The 24,004-nt window shown below is 35.0% G+C and overlaps 1 protein-coding gene and 1 long non-coding RNA gene across 2 annotated transcripts; both read right to left on the bottom strand.

Moving 5' to 3' along the window:
* Positions 1-2,148: 2,148 nt before the first annotated feature.
* Positions 2,149-2,779, bottom strand: LOC110113553. The gene is made up of 2 exons (XR_002305161.2): positions 2,685-2,779; positions 2,149-2,588 (listed from the first exon to the last, which is right to left on the bottom strand). It is a non-coding gene; the product is annotated as an uncharacterized LOC110113553 (long non-coding RNA).
* Positions 2,780-7,660: 4,881 nt separating this feature from the next.
* On the bottom strand, positions 7,661-23,706 carry LOC110113554 (phosphatidylinositol/phosphatidylcholine transfer protein SFH8). The gene is made up of 14 exons (XM_020846190.2): positions 23,529-23,706; positions 21,675-21,978; positions 20,852-20,951; positions 19,876-20,142; positions 19,714-19,791; positions 19,462-19,563; positions 19,113-19,162; positions 18,937-19,036; positions 18,757-18,855; positions 18,550-18,669; positions 17,214-17,349; positions 16,222-16,625; positions 8,180-8,254; positions 7,661-8,088 (listed from the first exon to the last, which is right to left on the bottom strand). The coding sequence occupies exons 1-14, from the start codon at positions 23,560-23,562 to the stop codon at positions 8,068-8,070; spliced, it is 1,890 nt and encodes a 629-aa protein (XP_020701849.1). The 5' UTR covers positions 23,563-23,706; the 3' UTR covers positions 7,661-8,067.
* Positions 23,707-24,004: the final 298 nt, after the last annotated feature.

Genomic DNA, 24,004 nt, shown 5'->3' with positions numbered 1-24,004 from the left:
ACATAACCAACTTAAACATGTTAGAAATTATTTTGTAAAAAGGGTTGCAGAGGGAGATGGACTTGTGGTTTGAAAAGCTGTTGGCATGAGAGGCTTTAGGGATGGGAGCAATCCCATTAGCTTTGATACTTTAAGAGTTTTTGGAGTTAATGAAATGGTGCATAGCAAAGCAGATATGACTACCAATAACATCATATAAATTAGCATGAAACTCAAACATGAAGTCATTAGGAATTGAAGCAACAAATTTAGGCTTTGTTTAGGACAGCTTTCTTAATGCTTTGTGAAGCTGCTTTTAGTTTAAAAATTTATTGAAATCAGAAAAAAATAGTATTTTAAAGTTGTTCCCGAACGAAGCCTTAGGATTCGTTTGGGACGGCTTTCTTTCTGCTTCTTAAAGTAGCTTTTTGGTAGAAAAAAAAATAATTTTTGTACTAAAAAGCTGCTTTAAGAAGTACAAAGAAAGTCATTTCAAGCGAAGCATTAGCGAAGTCATCAAGGATCTGGGGCAGCAGATTTAGCGGCAGAGAAAGCCACCAATTTGATCTTTGTCATAGATCATAGATAGTAGCAGCCAGTTTGGTGATGTGATGAGGTAGAATTTGTTACTAAGGTCTTTGGCTTTCAGTATAAAATAATTTTTTTACTAAAAAATTTCTTGAATTAAAGGGCAAACTTTTTGATGTTTTTAAAAATAATTGTATTATAAAAAATTTCTTGAATTAAAAATACTAAAAAATCGGTTTAGAAAGCAATAAGAAAGTTGTCCAAAACGAAGCCTTAGTAAGTATTAATTATTTTGTGCAGACATTAGACACCATTTGGAGGCAAATTAGAGCATGCCATATTACTTCCTTGATGTGTACCCGTTGTGTATCGGGTGAAGTGCCGCGCTCTGATTTACAACGGTGTAAGTGAGTTGAGTAGTTTTCTCTTCATTTTTTAAGAATTGCAACCAAATGTAGGATGAATTACTCTTGAATCCGCATCCAAAGAGGATCGTGGACGTGAGTGTGAAGTGAAGAAGAGGATATGAGTGCAAAAGATTTGTAAAATTTCTCTTTTTTTCATAGTGAATTTCTTGATGCGACATAATTTTGTGTCCCACTTTCGAGTTTTTCCTCATTAACTTTTGGTGTTCTTTCTTCACAATTTCTTTCTTGTTTGTTTCGTTCTTTGTTCACTCCTATCAAGCTCATAAGTGTATAGATGCTAATATGCACTTGGCTTATATGTGAGTGATCAAGTATCAAATGTATATATCACTCAATGATACTAAACACAAAAAAAAATTATACCAAAGAAAGCCTCTTAATCACAACTTAGAAGGTCCACACGTTCTCTTAGGTCAAATAAACCCTAGAAGTGCAAAATAAGTAAGTCGCATATTCAAGACAGTATTCAGTACATAACCATTGCATCATCAAGGCTCGTAAATCAAGAAATATCAATCATTGCTTAGGTTATTATCACCATCATTAAGGCTTTGCAATCATATCCAAGAAATATAGGCTGGCAGCTTATGATTAATCATTCTAATTCCAATATGTTTGCAAATAAGATCAAAGGAAGTGAACGTCAAACATAAAATCTACAAATATTGCTTAAAAACTAATGACTGCTGAATATATATGAAATAAACTATGATGCTTATAATGGCTTAAATCCTTGATTAATCAAGCTCAATCAAAACATAAAGGATATATATGGAACGAGATATCCACATGCTGCAATCCCCGAAAGAGCGCATGGCGACAACTAATCATCGGTTGACTTAGAAGAGACATCCACCTCAGAAACTTTTTGGCACGCACTTGTTTAGGCCCCACTTAAGAGAAGCTGCCGCTCGAGGGCAATCAAACACGGGTTGGGAGGTTGGGGGGTTCCCAACTGTACTGGCCCACCAACCATGCTAAACAACAATGGGTATAAAGAATACTTCTTAATCACACATATTGGAATAATAAAACTTTGATCTTCATTAATACATTTGAATAATCTCAAATTGAGCATCTTAAGCTTTTTTTTCCAAGTACCGAGTGCTCCAAGCTAAACTAGCATACAAAATCACCTAGTTCATTTTAATTAAGTCACAAAATATAGATAAACGGCATCACATTAATAAGGACCAAAATCAACATATTGATATACAAAAAGTGGAAATAATGCACATTTACGAGTTTCAATTCTTTTTTCTATAACATATTGTTCAAGCTCATTAAACAAGTTTATACACATTCTAATTTGCCCAATAACCTTTTATTTTTCCTTCATGCGAAGTTCATAAAACACAAATAAGGGCAATCCGTTTTTTCCTCCTGTTAGAGAGATCAAGAAAACAAAACAGAATATTATTTTTCACCAATTCTTCACAAATGATCACAATTTTCCTAGTGATTAGATAACACAAGATCCTCAGGTAAATAGAGAGAGAATGAGAGAAGAAAAATCCACTCTTTCGATTTCTCTCTCTACTTCCATACTTAATGCCAAGAGAATTACACACAATGTATACACTGCAAACCTCTTGCATAAGCGATAAAGACCTCTACTCCTTTGTACGCTTTTCAGAAGCAGAATCTCTTCTTCTGCAATAGCAAATGCAAAATGGTTTTTAAGCAAATAATGAAAAAAAAAGGTTGGACAGAGATTCAGAGAACAAAGGCTGCAGAATAAAAGATTACCCTAAACTTAGCCTCTCGTTGTTGATCAACGTATGCCAGCAGCTCGTCTTGCCTCATTAAGGCTTCATGTAAAGCCTGTGTTGTTCAAAATATTAGACCACTAATTCTTTTTCCTCAATTCTCAGTAAGCAGTGAAAAAGTTGCGTACATGGAAAAAATCGTGAGTTCTGAGTTAACAGAAAGGAAGTAAAAGACGTTGGTTTCATTTGGAATGGCTTTTTACTGTTTCTTAAAGCAACTTTTCTAGCACAAAATTTTTATTTTTATACTAAAAAGCTGCTTCATGAAGCTGCTTCATGAAGCAGTAAAAAAGTCGTCCCAAACGAAGCCTTTGTTTGAGACGACTTTTTTATTGCTTCTTAAAACAACTTTTTAGTACAAAAGTTTTTCTTTTTTACTAGAAAGCTGCTTTAAGAAGCAGCAGAAAAGCTGTCCCAAACGAAGCCTAAATCTGAACCAAACTAAAAATACATCTTATCTAAAATATAGGATTTATAACACAAACATCTTTTCAGTCTCGACTTAAGGTAACTGGAAGATGATGGTAAAACCGAATCAAATAAAGTTAAAATAAATAAATAAAAAAACCAAATAGTTAAGTTCAGCTCAATTCTATTTACTCGTGGTTGGTTCAATTTTGGTATCTGATTTTTGTTTGATCCAATTTGGTATGATTCCGATCAGTTATCGATGGAACTGAAGCACACCCGTAATTAGTAGCCTTAAATGTTTCGCATGTTTGAGTTGGTGGAATGCCAGTGCTGAATTCAAATGAAAATATTTGTACTTAGAACTACAACATATCACCAAAGAAGCTCTCCTCGGAGCATTCTTCCTCTGGATATTCTACAAGAAAGTGATGACGTGAGGCCAGCTTCCATTGCTAGTTCCAAGGGATAGTAAAATTAACTCCACTTCCGAACACTACAAATTGACTGCACTTTTAGACTATAATCTGTACTAGGAATATTTAGGAAATCTTTTGATCACTTTGTTTTAGTTGAATGTTTAGCTAAGAAGACTAAGTGATTCAGCTTTCAAGGGTGACCGAGCCTCCAAATCTTCTTATGCGACGTTGCCATTTTCCTAGCAAATAAAATCCCAAGCTACACTTTGGGAAAAGGTATATAAGCTCTGTAAATCTGATGTCAATCTCCCGTGCAATCTCCCGTGCATTGTGATGGATCGATCAATTTGATTGGGAGGGAATTAGAAAATTTCCTAATCAAGAGGGAGTTGTTTAGGAATGTTCTTAATCAAAAGGAATTAATTAGAATTTATTTTTTAATTGAAGAGAGCATATTTGAGGGCTGATTTAGAGGGGATTAATTATAAAATATTTCCTTATTAAAGATGGAAAATTTGAGGGCTAATTTGGGGTTTGATTTGGAAGGGATTAATTAGGAAATAATTCCTAATTGAAAATGGCTGATTTAGGGGCTGATTTGGAGAGGATTAATTAGGAAATATTTCCTAATTGAAGATGAAAGATTTAGGGGTTGATTTAGGAGAGAAATAATTAAGGAAATAGGAGAGAATTAGGAGAGGGCTGTTTGGGTGTTTGTTGTTTATTCTTTGTTTGTTTTTTATTGTTTGTTTTAAATAGGTGATTTTCCTAGGGTTAGAGGTATGTGTTGGTTGCTGAAATTAGATTGTTTTTAGGGTGTTTGGGCTCTAGCCGATGGCTAGAGCCCTTTGGGAGAGTTAGATCTTCTTCTCCAATTGAAGATCCATTTGTAAATTGTCTTTTCTATCATAAAACTTTCAATACAAAAGTGTTCGTGTGTTTTATTCCTGATTTTCTTGTCATCGGTCTTCTGAAATTGTTGAAATTAGATTTCAGTCAAGGCTTTTTCTAAATTTCTGCAAGCACATCCTACCAAATTGGTATCATAGCACTTTTTTTTTGGACTTATGGCGACAGGAAAGTTGATGCCTTGGAAGAGCGTCTTAAAGAAAAAGTTGGCCAGCTCAAATCGGCGTTTGAGGACAGAATGTCATCAATGGAGGAAAAGTTTTCCAACCTGGAAGGAATGACAAATAAGGTGTTGGATCTTCAAGTCAAAGGACATTATCAGCATCAACGATATTCAATTCCTCTCAAGCAGAACTGTCAACAAATCATGAACAAATTGTTAGAGTAACTAAATATGATGCAAAGTTTTGTTTAATAAATCCTGTTTATATCGGGCAAGATTTCAAAGCCTCTGTAGTTTCTCAATTTTAAGTGAATAGGAATTCAATGACCTCACCCATGAAGAATCTGATTCCTATCCTCTGGTTACATTAACAGATGACATAGAGGTGATTTGGGAGCCACTTCCAAAAAGGAGAAAAGATAAAGGAATCAGAGTTTTGGTGGATCTGCAGAGTTTAAAAGGTGAAGAAGACAGGGAGAAGATAGAAGCACCACATATGATTCATTAGGAAATATTTACTAATTGAAGATAGTGGATTTTGGGGCTAATTTGGAGGGGATTAATTGGAAAATATTTCCTGATTGAAGAGGCAAATCTAGGGGTTGATTTGTGGGCTGATTTGGGAGAGAAATAATTAAGGAATATGAGAGAATTGGGGGAGGATGGATGTTTGGGTATTTGTTGTTTATTGTTTGTTTTAAATAGGTGATTTTCCTAGGCTTAGGGATATGTACTGGCTGCTGAAATTAGATTGTTCTTAGAGTATTTGGGCTCTAGCTGCCGGCTAGAGATTTGGGGGAGTCAGATATTCCTCTCCATAGGGCTGCAAACGAACCGAGCAGAGTATGTGAGTGTTCATGTTTGTGTTCGTTTATTATTATCTTGTTCAAGTTCGGTTCGTGTTTGATTTGAGCTTTATTGTTTGTGTTCATGTTTGGTTCGTTTAAATTAATGGTGTTCATGTTTGGTTCATGTTTAGTTCATATTCAGTTCGTTTTATGCTTATTGAGCTTTAAACAAACAAGACTTAATAAGCTCTGTTCGTGAACATATTTAACAATTTTTTTTAAACTATCAAACAAGCATGTTCATGAATAAATCTAACGAGTATTCTTTAGCTATCAAATGAGCAAGATCTAATATTGTAATATAATAAATTAGCAATGGTAAGGAAATTAAAACAACAACATATAATATAATATTTAATTACTTTAAAATTTATTAATTATAAATAATTATATCATTATGTTAGAATAAATTAAAACATTTATATTATGTATATTTATCAAATTTATAATTAAATATTAATCGAGTTTTTATCGAGCTTATTAACGAGTTTTGAATCGAACACGAATCGAGCTTCTTATCAAGCTTAATGTCGAGCATGTTCATGAGCTTCAAATGATATTGTTCGTGAACATAAATGAACCGGACACATTAGTGTTCAATCTTGTTTATTTAAGGATCGAGTATTAAAAATGTTGTTCAGGTTTGTTTGTTTAGTTAGTTAAAAGATCATAAACGAGCTTTAATCGAACCGAGCAACGATGTAGCTCATTGAACGTTTGGTTCGCTTGCAAACCTTACTCCAATTGAATATCCACTTGTATCTTGTCATTTCTTTCATAAAACTTTCAACAAAAAAAGTGTTCGTGTGTTTTATTCATGATTTTCTTGTCGTTGGTTTTTTTAAATATGTTTAATTGTTTAGAAATGTAAGGTTTCCTAAATTATGTTTATACTAATTAGGAAGGTCTTAATTGTGTTATTGTGTTCTATGCTATTTAATGGAGAGTTTGTCTATGATTTAGGTGATGCTATTGAGGAGTTTTGTGAGTGTTTGTTGTCCACTATTTTTATAAGGGATTCAAGCGTAGTCTAGAATTTGAGAGAGGTCCTCTCAAAAGAGGACCATTGTATCTTGCTTATTCATGTCTTTTTTTATCAATAAAAATATGCTGGTTTGCTAAATTCACTTTGTTTGTTGGCTGTTTTTTGATACCAAGGCGTATCAAATTGGTATCAGAGCAATTTCTTGGGACAAATGACCAGAAGAATAGTGGAGGCGTTGGAAGAAATGTTGGAGGGGAAAGTAGAGCAGTTTCAAATGGATATGAGATCATTGAATGAGAGTTTTTTAGTGATGAAAGGAAGGCTTAAGAATTTGAAAGATATGATGAAGAAAAAGATCGAGATGCACTCAAAAGCTACAACAGTGATTCTAGGGCTGAACCAAAGGGAAAGGAAATTCTGGAGAAGATGATGAGAAAGCTCATAGAGATGTGATCCAAAACCCCATCGACGGTTCCAATTGCTAACCCTAATCAAGATTTGATTGAGATTCCCTTGGTCGAATATAAAGGAAAAGAGATCGGACGGGAAGAGTTTGATGAAGAGAGCGTCTTTCATCAAGAGCCAGCTCCTAAGGTTCTGATATAGGGGAAATAGGGTTCTTTGTTGTTGTGGGCTCCGAAAATTTGGCCTCGGCCTCCCCTCGCTTTTCTTATTTGGCGAGGGAGTTTTAACGAACTAAGTTCCGGGGTAAATTTTGGAAGGCAGATGGGTTTGTAGATAAGACACTACCCAGAGATTTCGCCCTCATTTTGCGAGGACTGTATGATCTGAGTTCTGGTTTTCTATAGGCGCAAGCCCCTATAGTTAATTACCCCTCTCGATAATGAGAGAGAACTTTCGATTAAGGCTAGTCATCAATCAGATACGTTATATCCATAGATACGTAGTATCAGGCGTATAGTAGCAGCATGGATTTGGATATTTAGAATTTTGGAAAGTTTGGAGGTTTGGGAATTTGGGGTTGAAATACTTGGGAAATTGATATTTAAAGTTGAAATTTTACCATCTAGCACTTAGAGCGGATGGTGGGGGAATGGATGATGGACCCGATCAAGATCTCATGGTTCCGTTTTCAAGTACCGAGTGCTCCAAGCTAACCTAGCATTCAAAATTACCTAGTTCATTTTAATTAAGTCACAAAATATAGATAAACGGCATCACATTGATGAGGACCAAAATCAACATATTGATATACAAAAAGTGGAAATAATGCACACTTACGAGTTTCAATTCTTTTTTCTATAACATATTGTTCAAGCTCATTAAACAAGTTTATACACATTCTAATTTGCCCAATAACCTTTTATTTTTCCTTCATGCGAAGTTCATAAAAAACAAATAAGGGCAATCCGTCTTTTCCTCCTGTTAGACAGATCAAGAAAACAAAACAGAATATTATTTTTCACCAATTCTTCACAAATGATCACAATTTTCCCAGTGATTAGATAACACAAGATCCTCAGGTAAATAGAGAGAGAATGAGAGAAGAAAAATCCACTCTTTCGATTTCTCTCTCTACTTCCATACTTAATGCCAAGAGAATTACACACAATGTATACACTGCAAACCTCTTGCATAAGCGATAAAGACCTCTACTCCTTTGTACGCTTTCAGAAGCAGAATCTCTTCTTCTGCAATAGAAAATGCAAATGGTTCTTAGGCAAATAATGAAAAAGGTTGCACAGAGATTCAGAGAACAAAGGCTGCAGAATAAAAGATTACCCTAAACTTAGCCTCTCGTTGTTGATCAACGTATGCCAGCAGCTCGTCTTGCCTCATTAAGGCTTCATGTAAAGCCTGTGTTGTTCAAAATATTAGACCACTAATTCTTTTTCCTCAATTCTCAGTAAGCAGAGAAAAAGTTGCTTACATGGAAAAAACCGTGAGTTTTGAGTTAATGGAAAGTAAGTATAACAAGTTGGTTTCCTTTGGGACGACTTTTTTACTACTTCATGAAGCAACTTTTTAGTATAAAAATTATATACTAAAAAGCTGCTTCATGAAGCAGTAAAAAAGTCGTCCCAAACGAAATCTGAACCAAACTAAAAATACATCTTATCTAAAATATAGGATTTTTAACACAAACATCTTTTCAGTCTCGACTTGAGGTAACTGGAAGATGATGGTAAAACCGAATCAAATAAAGTTAAAATAAATAAATAAAAAAACCAAATAGTTAAGTTCAGCTCAATTCTATTTACTCGTGGTTGGTTCAATTTTGGTTTCTGATTTTTGTTTGATCCACTTTGGTATGATTCCGATCAGTTATGGATTGGAACTGAAGCACACCCACAATTAGTAGCCTTAAATTGTTAGAATGTAAGAGTTGGTGGAATGCCAGTGCTGAATTCAAATGAAAATATTGTACTTGGAACTACAACATATCACCAAATAAGCTCTCCTCGGGACATTCTTCCTCTGGATATTCTACAAGAAAGTGACGTGAGGCCAGCTTCCATTGCTAGTTCCAAGGATAGTAGAATTAACTCCACTTCAGAACACTACAAATTGACTGCACTTTTAGACTATATTAAGACCTGTACCAGGAAGGTTTAGGCACTGTTTTGATCACTTTGTTTTAGTTGAATGTTTAGTTAAGAAGACCAAGTGATTCAGCTTTCAAGGGTGACCAAGCCTCCAAATCTTCTTATGGGACATTGCCATTTTCCTAGCAAATAAAATCCAAAGCTACACTTTGGGAAAAGGTGTATAGGCTCTGTAAATCTGATGTCAATCTCCCACGTATTGTGATGGATCGGCCAATTTAATTGGGAGGAAATTAGGAAATTTATTAATCAAGAGGGAGTTGTTTAGGAATGTTCTTAATCAAAAAAAATTAAATAGAAAATGTTTCCTAATTGAAGAGAACATATTTGGGGGCTGATTTAGAGGGGATTAATTATGAAATATTTCCTTATTAAAGATGGCAGATTTGAAGGGGATTAAATAGGAAATGTTTCCTAATTGAAAAGAGCGGATTTAGGGGCTGATTTGGAGGGAATTAATTAGGAAATATTTTCTAATTAAAGATGGGAGATTTAGGGGCTGATTTGGGAGAGAAATAATTAAGAAAATAGGAGGGAATTAGGGGAGGCTGTTTGGGTATTTGTTGTTTATTGTTTGCTCTTTTTTTATTGTTTTCTTTAAATAGTGATTTCCTAGGGTTAGGGGTATGTGTTGGTTGCTAAAATTAGATTGTTTTTAGGGTGTTTGGGCTCTAGCTGACGGCTAGAGCTTTGGGAGAGTTAGATCTTCCTCTCCAATTGAAGATTCACTTGTATTTTGTCTTTTTCTTTCATAAAACTTTTAATACAAAAGTGTTCTTGTGTTTTATTCCTGATTTTCTTGTCATCGGTCTTCTGAAATGGCTTTGGGCCTTTCCTGCGCAGCTTAGGTGGAGGGCGAAGAAGGCCTCCTTGCGGGGGGGGGGGGGGGGGGGCCCGAGCCATCAGTGAGATACCACTCTGGAAGAGCTAGAATTCTAACCTTGTGTCAGAACCTACGGGCCAAGGGACAGTCTCAGGTAGACAGTTTCTATGGGGCGTAGGCCTCCCAAAAATCATTAATAAGTAGATCATGAATCTTATTTAGAAAAAAAAATTCTACTAAATCTTCTGTATCTGTATAAGTATTCATGATTACACATGAATCTAATTCTTTTCTCGTTCCTCGATATGGTCCGTTGAAAAAAGGATCATATGCTTTTGGCAAGCATTTTTTTTTTCATCATCACATAATATGGTTCTAATCAGGATTGTTAGTCATCGGAATCATAATGACAAGCTAACAGCCACTTGATCTTTCTTTCTATATATAGGATATAGGATCCTGTACGCTAGTCACTCTATGACCTACTGCTTTTCTTTCTTTTACCACCGGGAAAGTTAGGAAATTCCACCTTTCTTCAAAGGCGCTAGTTGTCTTTTTCTTTCATAAAACTTTTAATACAAAAGTGTTCTTGTGTTTTATTCCTGATTTTCTTGTCATCGGTCTTCTCCATGGGTTAGCTGATGAAAGAAGTTGTTGTTGATAAATATGAGATTGGAAAAGAAATTTCTTATTATAGAACCATCGGGCGGTTATACATGTACTACAATTAAGATGAAGGACTCGCTATTCATTCGGGTTTTGGTCAAGAATAACATTCTGTAGGAGAGATGGCCGAGTGGTTCAAGGCGTAGCATTGGAACTGCTATGTAGACTTTTGTTTACCGAGGGTCCCTCTCTCTCCGTTTCTTTTCATTCATCAACTTTGAAATCAGATTTCAGTCAAGGCTTTTCCTAAATTTATGTAAGCACGTCCTATCAAATTGGTCTCATAACGCTTTTTTTTTGGACTTATGGCGATAGGGAAAGTTGATGCCTTGGAAGAGCGTCTTAAAAGAAAAGTTGGTTAACTCAAATCGGCGTTTGAGGATAGAATGTCATCAATGGAGGAAAAGTTTTCTAACCTAGAAGGAATGATAAATAAGGTGTTGGATCTTCAAGTCAAAGGACATTATCAGTATCAACGACATTCAATTCCTGTCAAGCAGAACTATCAACAAAGCATGAACAAATTTGTTAAAGTAACTAAATATGATGCAAACTTTTGTTTAATAAATCCCGCTTATACTGGGCAAGATTTCAAAGCCTTTGTAGTTTCTCAATCTCAAGTGAACAATAATTCAATGACCTCACCTATGGAGAATATAGTTCCTATCCTTTGGTTACATTGACAGATGGCATAGATGTGATTTTGGAGCCACTTCCAAAGAGGTGAAAGGATGAAAAAAATGAGAGTTTTGGTGGAGCTGCAGAGTTTGAAAGGCGAAGAAGATGGGGAGACGATAGAAGCACTAGATATGGTTCAACCACTTTACAGTTGTATCGAAAGGTGTTCCAGCCAATTCAGGGATTTTCTCCTCCGCGGGAACATGAGCATGTTATTATCTTGAAGGAAGTAGTCTCACATATCAATGTTCGTCTGTATCATTATCCCCAAATCCATAATGATGAGAACGAGAGATTAATCAGGGAGATGCTGGAGGCAGGGGATCATTCAATCCAATATCAGTCCATTTTTCAGTCCAGAGCTATTAGTCAAGTGCTTCAATAGTAGTTTATCAGTCCATTTTTCAGTCAAGTACTTCAATAGTAGTTTCCTTCATTCCACCTTGAGGGCAAAGTGACCGTTTGGGAGGGAAGTATTGATGGATCATTCAATTTGATTAAGAGGGAATTAAAAAAAATTCCTAATCAAGAGGGAATTGTTTAGGAAGATTCTTAATAAAAAAGAATTAATTAGGAGATATTTCCTAATTGAAGAGAGCATATTTGGGGACTACTTTAGAGGGGATTAATTATGAAATATTTCCTAATTGAAGAGGGTAGATTTGGAGGGGATTAATTAGGAAATGTTTTCTAATTGAAGAAGGTGGATTTAGGGGCTAATTTGGAGGGGATTAATTAGGAAATATCCTAATTGAAGAGGGAAAATCTAGGGGTTCATTTGAGGAATGATTTGGGAGAAAAATAATTAAGGAATATGAGAGAATTGAGAGAGGGCTGTTTGGGTATTTGTTGTTTATTTTTTACTTTAAATAGTGATTTTCCTAGGGTTAGGAGTATTTATTGGTTGCTGAAATTAGATTGTTCTTAGGGTGTTTGGGCTCTAGCAGGCGGGCTAGGTATTTGGGAGAGTCAGATCTTCCTTTCCAATTGAAGATCCACTTGTATCTTGTCATTTCTTTCATAAAAGTTTCAACAAAAAAATGTTTGTGTGTTTTATTCATGATTTTCTTATTGTTGGCTTTCTGAAAAATGTTTAATTGTTTAGAAATGTTATATATATTTAGAAAGGTTTACTAAATTATGTTTATACTAATTAGAAAAGTTTTAATTGTGTTATTGTGTTCTACGCTATTTAATGGGGAGTTTGTCTATATTTTTGGTGATGCTATTGAGGAGTTTTGTGAGTGTTTGTTGACAATTATTTTTGTGAGGGATTCTAGCGGTGTCTAGAATTTGAGAGAGAATGTCCTTATCTCAAAAGAGGACCATTGTATCTTGCTTATTCATATTCTTTTCTTATCAATAAAAATCTGTTGGTTTTTGTTGGCTGTTTTTTGATACAGAGGCATATCAAATTGGTATCAGAGCAATTTCTAGGGACCAATGATTGGGAGAATAGTTGAGGCGTTGGAAGAAAAGTTGGAGGGAAAAGTAGAGCAGCTGTGAACTGATATGAGATCGTTGAATGAGAGTTTTTCAACGATGAAAGGAAGGCTTAGGAATTTGGAAGATATGATAAAGAAAAAAATCGAGATGCACTCGAAAGCTTCACCGGTGATCCTAGGGCTGAACTAAACGGAAAGAAAATTCTGGATAAGATGATGAGAAATCTCATGTAGATGTGATTCAAAACTCCACCGACGGTTCCAATTGCTAACCCTAATCAAGATTTGATTGGGATTCCCTAGGTCGAATATAAAGGAAAAGAGATCAAACGGGAAGAGTTCGATGAAGAGAGCTCCTTCTATCAAGAGCCACCTACTAAGGTTTCGATATAGGGGAAATAGGGTTCTTTGTTGTGTGTGTGTGTGTGTTGGGGGGAAGAACGGAGTTTTATGGTGAAGGTGATAGGGTAACCGACAACTTTGGGAGGCCGTTTGGGCAAGGTGAGTGGACAACTAAAGGAGGAGGTGGACGAGCCGAGCTATGGGGAATGGATCATGGGAGGAGAATGGAAGAAATGTGGGATTCCCACCCTCGATACATTGGGGAAACATGGAAGGATCACAACAACTATTACACTAGAGGAAACTATTGGGTTGGTGGCAATCCTAGAGTGAGAAAGTTGAAGGCGCAAATAATTGAGGACAAGTCCGTCCTAGTCACAATTGATCATCATGAATGTGATTCTTTGGATTCGAGTAATGCTCTTTAGATGTCCTTAAATACAAAGGAAAAGGTGATCTCTGATCTAAATATGTAACTTCATAAAAAGGAAACCACTTTGTCAAATGAATGACAACAGTACATGAGCGAGATAAGTTGAATGCCTTGCTCAATGAAAAGGATGCTACTCTAATGGAAACAAGTAAAGAATTGCAAGAAAGACCCACTGCTAAAGTTGCTGAAGATCTACGCAAACAAATCAAAATCTTGCAGGCCGTTGGGTACAATTCCATGGAGGCTTAAGATTGGGAACTAGCTACTGAGGGACAAGAGATGAGCAAGATGGAAACACTACTTCTCGACAAGAATCGAAAAATGGAGCATAAGTTGACATAATTGAAGGTCAAAATAACAGAGAAGTCAAGTTTGCTAGATATAAGTGAATCTAAGATTGCAGAGCTTACTATGAAGGAAAATAAACAAGAGAAGCTGACTTCAAAACTGGAAGAAGACATATTAAAGGACGATAATTCATCTAATTAGAAAGGATCACTATTAAATGATTGGGATATGAATGATATTGGCACTGAAGCATCTGAGGGTACTAATCGGAGACATGTATCCACAATCAAGATCAAAGTTCAATGTTGAAGGTAATTTGCAACCAGTGTGATCGTTTTCGAACAAGATTATGTAAAGCTGAAGAGGAGGTGAGGCATTTGAAGGATACCTTTCCGGCAGTTGTTACAAGGAAGAGATCGGGGACCCGATTCCATTGGGCTAGGAAAGGAACAACAATTGTTCCTGTAACTGGAACATATGGTATTATGGTTCTATATCAGAGCAATTTGGTGGAACTGGCATTAAGCTCCCTGCTTTGTATGGGTGGATTGAAAGTCAAGCTCCTAATGGTTGTTGTACTGAAGCTTGGAAGAAGAGGACCCATTGGATTGGTTCTCAAGTTTCTAATGAAGTCAACGTATTTGTTAGGGAAGCTGAAGAAGACCTCCAATCAATTCATCCTGTAATGAGGCAACATGGTAGATTGTTGGCGGTTGGTGCTAGGGGATTTCTTGCAAGGAAGTTCTTTGTTTGAGATAAGAATAACATAGCAGATTGGGATTCATTCAATGAGCTTATTCAGCCTCAGAGATATTTTGAGGGTACTTCATTTGGCAGCAAGAGGCATCCGTTTACCTTGCAAATATGCCCAAACAAGCTACTAACTGGGGGCTAAATTTTCCTGATATTGATGACGTGTAGTCACCATATCCAGGAAATTGTAAAACCTTTAAAAAGGAATTTCTCTGTACATCTTGTTGTGATACCTTAAAGGGTCCTCTAGTGAACGGGCATCCACTTTTGGGAGTTGCTCTCTGTGGACGTTGCAAATCTGTCATTGAAGAAAAGATGCAAGCCAAGAGTACTATCTCATATACTGAAATCAATGTATCAATGAGCAAGAGACGGAAGAAAAAGATAAGGAGAATCCTGGAGGACAATGAGCTTGGAGAAAAAACAAAGGAAAAATAGCAATAGAGAAGGCCCGACAAGAATATCTAAGATTTATGCAAGCACGAGCTGCTAAGAAATCCTCGGATGGACAATGCCTTCATTATACCTTGAGGACAAGGTGGTTCTTCGGAGGGGAGTATTGATACGTCAAGGGGGTATAGGGCCACCTAGCCGGCCCAAACTAGCAGTAACAACAAGAAGGGCAGCAACAACAACATCTGGGGAGGCGACAGCAGCAGCAGGAGAAGACCTGGACCAACCCAGCTGGCCGGTATAGCAGAAGCCGAACCAGCCCAAGGGTTGGGGGGAACCAGGGAAGAACCAACGGGGGATTTCGGCCCCACTTGTGGGGCCCAGGGAAGCTGTAATCCATTATGTAAGGAGGATAAATTAAGGAAGAAATATTTAAAGAGGGTTTGTTTGTTTAGAAAATGTTTCCTAATTGTGCTTAATTATATTTAGGAAGGTTCCGAGTCAAGAGAGAGTTGTTTAGGAAAGTTTCTAATTAAGAAAAATTATTTAGAAAGATTTTCTAAATCATATTTAGTTGTTTAGGAAGGTTTCCTAAATCATGTTTAATTATTTAGGAAGGCTATTTATTTAGAAATGTTTTATAAATTATGTTTATGCTGATTAGGAAGGTTTTAATTATGTTATGTGTTCTAGGGCTATTTAATGGGGAGTTTATCTATGGTTTAGAGGATGCTATTGAAGATTTTGTAAGTGTTTGTTGTCCACTATTTTTGTGAGGGATTCTAGTGGCGTCTAAATTTCGGAGAGAAGGTCCTCTCGAAATAGAACTAATGTATCTTGTTTATTCATATTTCTTTTCTTATCAATAAAAATATGTTGCTTTGCTTAAATTTTCTTGGTTTGTTGGCTGTTTTTTATACCAAAGCGTATCAGTGATTAGTGATTAGATTGGTATTTATGGTTTTAGCGATTATTTTGAGGCAAGAATCGATCCAATAACTGAAAACCAAAATTTAATAATCAAGACCAAAATATAAAATCTGAAATAAAAACAAAACTAAATAACATAAAAAAAAATTGGTTCGGTTTGGTTTTTCAAATTTAACCAAATAATGCATAACCCTAATAAAAACACTTGTACTATGAATGTTTAGGCAATGTTTTTATCTCCTAGCTTTAAGAGAATGATTTGCTAAGAAAATTGAACAAGTCCTTTCAAGGGTGGGTGAGTCCCCAGTCTTTTTACGCCATCATGTTCTATACCAAGCAAATACTTTAAATCTTTGGGATAAATCATGAAACCAAATTCATCATACAAAAATCATAATATCCTATGAAACAAAACATCATCATAATTAATTTCATAATGAAGGAAAAAGAAGCCTAAAAAAACTAACCTTCTTGGTAGCAATAAGCTCTGCTTCTAATGCATCTACACGGCGTACGGCAGCGTCAAGTAACTCCTCTTTCTCATAAGGCATCTCAACGCGCTTTGTCTGAAGTGAGTCAACCTTTACTTCAAGCTCTCCGAGCCTTCTTGTCACAGAAGAAAGGAGTTCTGCTTCTGTGAACTCTGGAGTTGGGGCAGGAAGGCGAGATTCCTCTTTTGGAATATTATCTAGTGTAAAAGGAGAATAGCTGTAAGCAGGATCTAAAGAACTCTCTGGAAGCTTCTTAGTCATGGTGATAGTTAATGAGCGAAGCACAGTGAAGACTGCCATAATGAAAGCCATGATCATGGCCACAAATCGATCTCTGACTCCAAAAGGCTTTGGAAAGTGAGCTGAGGGAGGAAGGCCATCTGCAATGGCAGAGAATCGGATGTTCAGCAAATAGTTCTCAATGATGCAGGAAATAGGTATATAGAACAACGTGGAAGTTAAGAAAATGTAGACATAGCACCGCATGTAATACACATTACAGAAAGAATGAACAGTGAAAAGGGAATGATACTGTAGACAAATCTTATAGTATACCAGATCAGCATCATAATTAGGCGTATATTCAATTCTTTGAAAAACATATTAACATGAGAATACAAGAGAAAATAAATAAATTTGCAGAACATCACAACATGCAAGTAACTGAAAAGCCTCTCAATGTATCACAATTTAATCTTTGAAGATTTCAATATATTCAATGTATCACAATTTAATCTTTGAAGATTTCAATATATATATATATATATATATATGCACACGGATGCCTGTGTGACTGTTGTCCATTTACACAAACAATTATTCCAAGATGAAGATGAATTTTCATTTGCTAGCGTTTTATGCATGTGCAAATGGGGAAAAAGTATAAAGCATTTGAGAACATAATGATAAGGAGAAGACGCGAATGAAAAGCGACACACACTTTGCATGATAAAATCAAAATCGCTAACCTCTTGGATAACGGGATTTTTGTTTATTAGAAATATTGTTCCTCCATCCTGCATCTACAGTTTTGTCAACAATAGGAACACAATCATCCACGTCAGAAGACATGACAGATGGGGTTACTACTCGGATAACTTTGGCCTGCAAAAACACAAAAACTGCATGAAAATACAATAAAATCTGAAGGTCTGTGCATAAGACGAAAAAAAAAAAACCAACAATGAAGCTGCATGATAGTTTTAAAGTATGTTTGCAGAATTTTAAGTTCTTAATTTGTTTGCAGTAGCAGAATGTTAAATTCCTCATATGTTTGCAGAATGTCAAGTTTCAAGAAGAACAATATTGCATAACACATTTGCTATCTATCATAGGTTTGCTTTACAAAAATTAAACAAGGAGAAAATTCCATTTATAGTCAGAAAGAAAGTTTAATTATTTGTAGTAAATAATAGTAAAAAATTTTCATGCTGCAAAACCAAATATACTGCAGCAGTTAAGACTGGCCACACGCAATGAAGCAGCAGCAGCACCAAATAAGGCCTTCTATGTTCTTGGCGCTATCTAAATCCATAGACCCTATGAAGATGTGAATGATCCACTCACAATGCTGGTAAAACTTCTGAATACATTGATGACAATTTGAGTAGATTATTTCGCATTAAAAGATGCAGACCTCCACTATTTAATTGAATATATCCAAGTATAACCTCAACTATACATTACACAACTTAGATGACAAAATAAGATATAGCTATTTTCTATAAATTTTTTGCTATTTGACATTCATATAAAATCTACTATAATAACAACAAATTATGTTTTTGGGTTCATTTTCTAAAAATGTTACCGTATACTGATAACTTCAAATGGCTAAAATGATCTAGGATCTATTGAATTTATATTTTGGTGTATCCAAGTCAAACAAACAATTCTAGACCTGTATTTTCTGCAATTGCATACTTGAAGCCTGGATTTTCCCAGATATCTTTTCAGAGAATGTTATGTATTTATTCAGATTTAAGAATCTAAAAAGATTCGTTGATGCTTTATAGGCATGATAGTCTGTTTGTTTTAAAATTTTCAAATTAAAAAAATAAAAAAGACTAGTGAAACATTCCAAATTCACGATTAACAAATGAAATAATCTATCAAGTAGTTATGATTTAAAAGATGAATACTATCTGCTATTTTCTATTCATATTTTTACCAATCTGTAGGTGCATTCTTATAAGAACTAGGAGCATATGATTTTATTATGCAACCAAGGAAACGCTTAACAATAAGGCAAAGCCAAAACTCAAGAAAAAGAACAGCTCAAATTTTTCAGAAAAAGAAACTTGCCTCTTCACGCAAAGGTGTCAACTGAGGATTAGAACCGTAAGCCATTGTTATTTTTGGAGAATTTACATATTCTGCTTCTGACCCAGATTCTGCTGTAGATGTATCACCACTTCCTCTTATCTAGTCCAAGGAGAAACAAAAACCTCATAATTAATGTAAATACAAATTAAATTTCAGATAATCCGAGTTAAGGAAATGGTATCTCACTCTAGGATAATGTGGTTTCGCATATGCAATGATTTTTCCCTCACTGTTGGAGACTGTAACAATCTGTCTAGCACAGTGCACTTCACCACTAAGGACCATCTGAATAAAGAGAATGAATAAGATTTTACAGATCATATTAGCAATATTAATAACCAATGGCTTTTAAGAGAAAAGGAAAACCTTCAATATATGAGGGTCTTTCCATGGGCCCTTGTCAGACTTCATGCATCCACCTTGATCAGCACATGTACAACAACCGCCAAGAAATTCAGGCAATTCACTGCACAATCAGAAAACCAAAACTTAGAATCATACCAACACTGAGACGACAACAAAAACTATAACTAAAAGCTTACCTGGAATCAATTATATCAAGAAGCTTACTCTGATACTTGGTTCCCAGCACCTGAATTTGAAAATTTCATTATTTTGGTAACTCAAAAGCTGCTTTTCATTTATTATGATTTATTGGTATTGATGTTCCAGAAATTTTTTATTGCGCAGCTATTGAAGATTATATTTAAATTTTTTAGAACTTTTAAATGTAATAAAAATATTAATGATTTTTAAAAAAAATTAAACAGTAGTTCGAGCCGACGTGCGAGCTCACAAGCCGAGCTTCATCAAACTCGAACTGGACTCGCGAGCCGAGCTTATCGAGCTCACTTACACCCTTAATTGCGATTGACAAACCATTGCACTTACATGAATTTTTGATGAAGTTTTGGGATCAAGGAATGACTTCACACTGTTCCAAAGCAGTTTAAAACCTGGGCCAGCATTGATGATGAACATTTGATGCAGCGTCTGCAAAATACAACAGCCAGTAAATCCCCGCTAAAGATAATTCCCTGATAGTGTAAATTTCTTTAATATAAATTCTGAATGTTAATAATAATACTAATCATAGTGGAAAAAGTTAAAAATTACGGATTATAAAGGAATAAAACCTGATACCTCAGGGTAGTTGTCTCCATCAATTTTCTGCAATCGCATAATTAATTCACGAGCAGTCTTGGTAAAATTTTTAAAGCCCTGCATATCAGATTAAGTGTCACAAGAAACATATAGCCAATCTGATCATTAAGGTTATGGTGCATGCATAAGTTGATAACATACCACGCCTTGAACATCTAGTATTGTTGTGTTAGAGTCTATGTGCCTTTTGGCAGCAATTGAACATGCCGGAAATTTGACTTGAAAACATCTCTCAAACTCCTTAACATGATATTTTACATATCGTTCCATGGTTGTTACTTGCATGAGTTTATTGGGATCAACTTTTCCAAGCATTTCAATGTAAACAGGTCTTCCCTCCTTATCCACACCATGATAACCATGTGGATAGTACTTTAGAACTTCCTCTAACTCAGCGTACTCAAAATCCTGATGAAACATAAGCTGCAGTTACTGCTTGATCTGATCATTTTAACATGTTAAAATATGCTGAGAGGGGGGATGCAAAGCCAGAAAAATGAAAATAAAAATTTGCAACATCAGTTTCAGCATAACAGTAGAACTACCACAGCTTAAGTTTTACAATGAAACATTCAACGAGGAAAAAAGAGGAATAGAAATATTTGACAAAAAGTCTAAAATGAAATAAACCAAAAGAGAAAAGATGAAAGGTAGCCATAAAACAAGCTGGCTATCCCTTTTTTTAACAAAGGATGGCCCTTACAGGGAAAATCTTGGTTCTGCTAAGGTTGCTTATTTCAAATCCTACCCAAATCACACTAAAGGGAATCCTCATGCTTGGTACGCCCTTTGATCATGCAGATAACAATTGTATTACTTCTTTGGCAGATTACTTCATAAGAACATAGAAGGCATTACCCATCTTAAAAAAGGCACTTGAACATAGGAAAGTTGTTGCAATACCTTCTATCAACTACCAAAAACAATATTTAACAAAACTTCAAATCACCTCCCTGCCCCTCACTAATGATCATTTATTCAACATTATATTACAAAAGATAAGCTGTATACTATTACCCAAATCAACAATTAAAGTTTGCCTAACTTGTGCACCATATAAACAACAACACTTCTCTTAGATTCTAGCTTCATTGGAGAATAAGAAATTGTTGATTACCTCAGCAAGGCTGTCAACACCAAATTCCTTTCTCCATTGAATCATATCAGTCCACATGTGCTTCGCTTTTTCAATATCAAACTTCCTTGCTTTAAGAAATCTGAGAGTGCATATAAAAAGGCACAATTAGAATGGAAAAAAACAAGTCCAGCAACAACAAAGGGAAAAACAGCTAATATCTAATACTAGAAGAAATTATCTAATAATACATGGACCATTTCCCTAGAAACACGTGAAAGTATAAGAATGAATTACCAAATGTGCTTGAATGAAAGGCAGTAAGATAACTAATTCTGTCGTAATATTTATAAGATAACTAATTCTGTCATAATATTTATAAAGAAGGCCCAACATCAGCTGATATTTCTTTAACTATTTAGCATGTTTCATAGATCTAAAGACAGAATACTTCTTCAAAGCTTGTGAGCTACATGAACTAATATGAGGAGCACCAACATCCATATATAAGGCAATTATAACCAAAGGTTAGCACGTAAAATAAAATCTGCAAGTTATAAGTCCCCAAGAAAGAGTAACTCTTCTAACTTTTGTAAGCCACTCACAGAACAACAGAAATTTAATGTTCAAAGTCCAAAGGTCTTAAAAATTTTCTCAAAAAATATCACTATCTTCCTTGATTTACATCCTACAAGCATGAAATGACACAACTTGGGAAAAAACATGTAAACAATCTAAGATTGGCGGTTCTTTTCAGGTAACAGTAAATTTACATGCTGAATAAAAGAAAGAAAAAAATTCCAAAATGCCTATGAAAAAAAAAAAAAAACTAGACAAAATTAACTGAATGAGATTCACAAATCACCTCAACATCATGTGATAATCATCAAGCTTTGAGGGTAATAGCTCATCCATGATCAGGGATTGGCGAAATGCATCAACAGCTTGTAGCTCCTCAATGTCCCTCACATCTTCAATTGAAACAGATAGGACTCTGCTGTCATTTCTTTTCTTGCTGCTTTTTTTCCTCAAAGAATGCCGAAATTTAGTTGAGGCATTTATTGCCTTTTTCTTCAGAGATCCAATCCTTGTCCTTCTATCATCTCCTGAATTTTCAATATCAGACTTACGCTCTTTTCTTCCATCTTGCCCAGAACTTCCCTCGAAGCCTGCATAACAATTGAGATAAAAATCAACACATTTTATTCGAAAAAAATCCCTTAAACTATTGAGAAAATTTCTCTGTGTGATCTCAAACAAATTCAAATACATGACATTCTGAAGGGTAAAGCATCTCATCATTCAAGAAAATATATTTGCACTTAACCCAAAAAAAATTCAACATACTTAAATTCAAAGATAATAAAAACAAAATTTTAATGGCATGCCACTCTAAACATGTGATTTAACAGCCATTTTTAATTTTTACAACCATATCATTATAATCTATACCTAATCCATTATGTAGTAAACTTTCATTAACATAATTTAGCTTTCGATGAATTAAGTAAACCCTAATCCTAGTATAGGCTTGGGGACCTGATCGAAACAGCTAAACAACCCTGTCAACAATTGGGTTTGGCCAAAGTATCTAACACAAGTCTTAAGTTGACCCACTCAAGTTGCTTAAATGTACTTACAAGTCAAGCTTAGGATCCATTTGAGGCAACTTTCATAGCTTCGTTTTCAAGAAAACAATCACAATTCTGCTTGGCCACAATTCTCATGTTCATATCTTATAAGCTGAGTACCAGTACTTCAAATATTTAGAGTTACACACTACAAAAATCCCTAATAGCAATACAATGTGTATAAACTCGAACAACTTTACAAAGGATCTGGTCAACAACTAGAAACAATTTGTACTGAACCTAAGATTTATTCCAGATTGAGCAAAACAATGAAGTAATTGCTTAAAAAGGAGACAGATTGATGGCAATTGTACATTCGAAAAGGCATTACAGTAAGAAACATATAAAAATGGATTTTCTGATACCAAGAACATTTTTTAGTTATCATTAATGTAAAGCAATGACTCAGAAACATGATCCCCCACTTTAATGATTATAAAACTAATATGGTATCTTTATTATGCTAAACCATTCAGTGCAAAATCTTCAACGAAAAAAAAAAAACATCATAAATAAAGCTCATATGTGCCAATACAACCTTAATATCTTCATTAATAAACTGCAACAAAAGATTTTCAATTATATGGTTGTTATTAGAGAGTAAATTAATAAGGGACATCGAATCCTCCACAAGCAATAGAAATTAAGACGTATAACAACGCAATGACATCTAGACCTAAACAGAAATAAAAAATCAAAACTTAAAAGAGCCCCCAAACTTCAGCTCCTTGCCCGAGGATGAAAGAAATTTCATTGCAATAGAAATAGAACAAAGGCATCATAGCATGTCATGGTTTCCAGAAAAATCAACCGGAAAATAGGAAGGAAATTTCAGCTTTTATTCCGTCCTTCATAGCTTTGATTTATTTCCTTCAAAACTGTAATTTTAAGCTAGTCACATTATTACCACATAAGAATACAAATCAACTAAATCAATCAATAGATCCCCCCTTCTGAAAAGCCAATAAACAAGCTGACGAAACACGTATGATAGAGGACTAAAACAAAATCAAACAATATCCATAATAGAATAAAGCGCCTAAATTTTTCAGAAAAGGGCAAAGGAACTGAAAGACGGGAGGACTCACATGGCCTGGCGAAGCGATCGAGCGGCCCCGACATTTTCCGGCAAGTCAAGGATTCCCGGATAGAAACAACACAATCATATGAAGAGCACAAGCCCTAGATAACGAATAGCAATCCGTAAGGATGGAGAACCAGTCAGAGAAGGTAGGACGGTCTAAACAATAAATGGAGACTCACGTGGATACTAGTAAGAAATTTTTATGTATTTAAATATCTCGGATTTAAAATTTAATATTTATTTATATGAAATTTTGATTTTTATGTTAAATAAAAATATATAATATATATACGAACGATTATAAATTTTTGCACACTCACAATTTTTCAATTTGAAATTGGATCTAAATTCTCAATTTTTAGAATTGATATTGTTATCTCATTAAAGGTTATGTTCAAATTCTAAATGTTTAGAATTTCAAAAGTGTAGGCTTATCTCGTCAAATTTTTTTATTTTATTTTATGGGACTATCTCACATAT

The sequence above is a fragment of the Dendrobium catenatum genome, unplaced genomic scaffold, assembly GCF_001605985.2.
Source record: "Dendrobium catenatum unplaced genomic scaffold, ASM160598v2 fragScaff_scaffold_1557, whole genome shotgun sequence".
Classification (NCBI taxonomy): domain Eukaryota; kingdom Viridiplantae; phylum Streptophyta; class Magnoliopsida; order Asparagales; family Orchidaceae; genus Dendrobium; species Dendrobium catenatum.
This window is presented reverse-complemented; position numbering and strand designations above follow the sequence as displayed.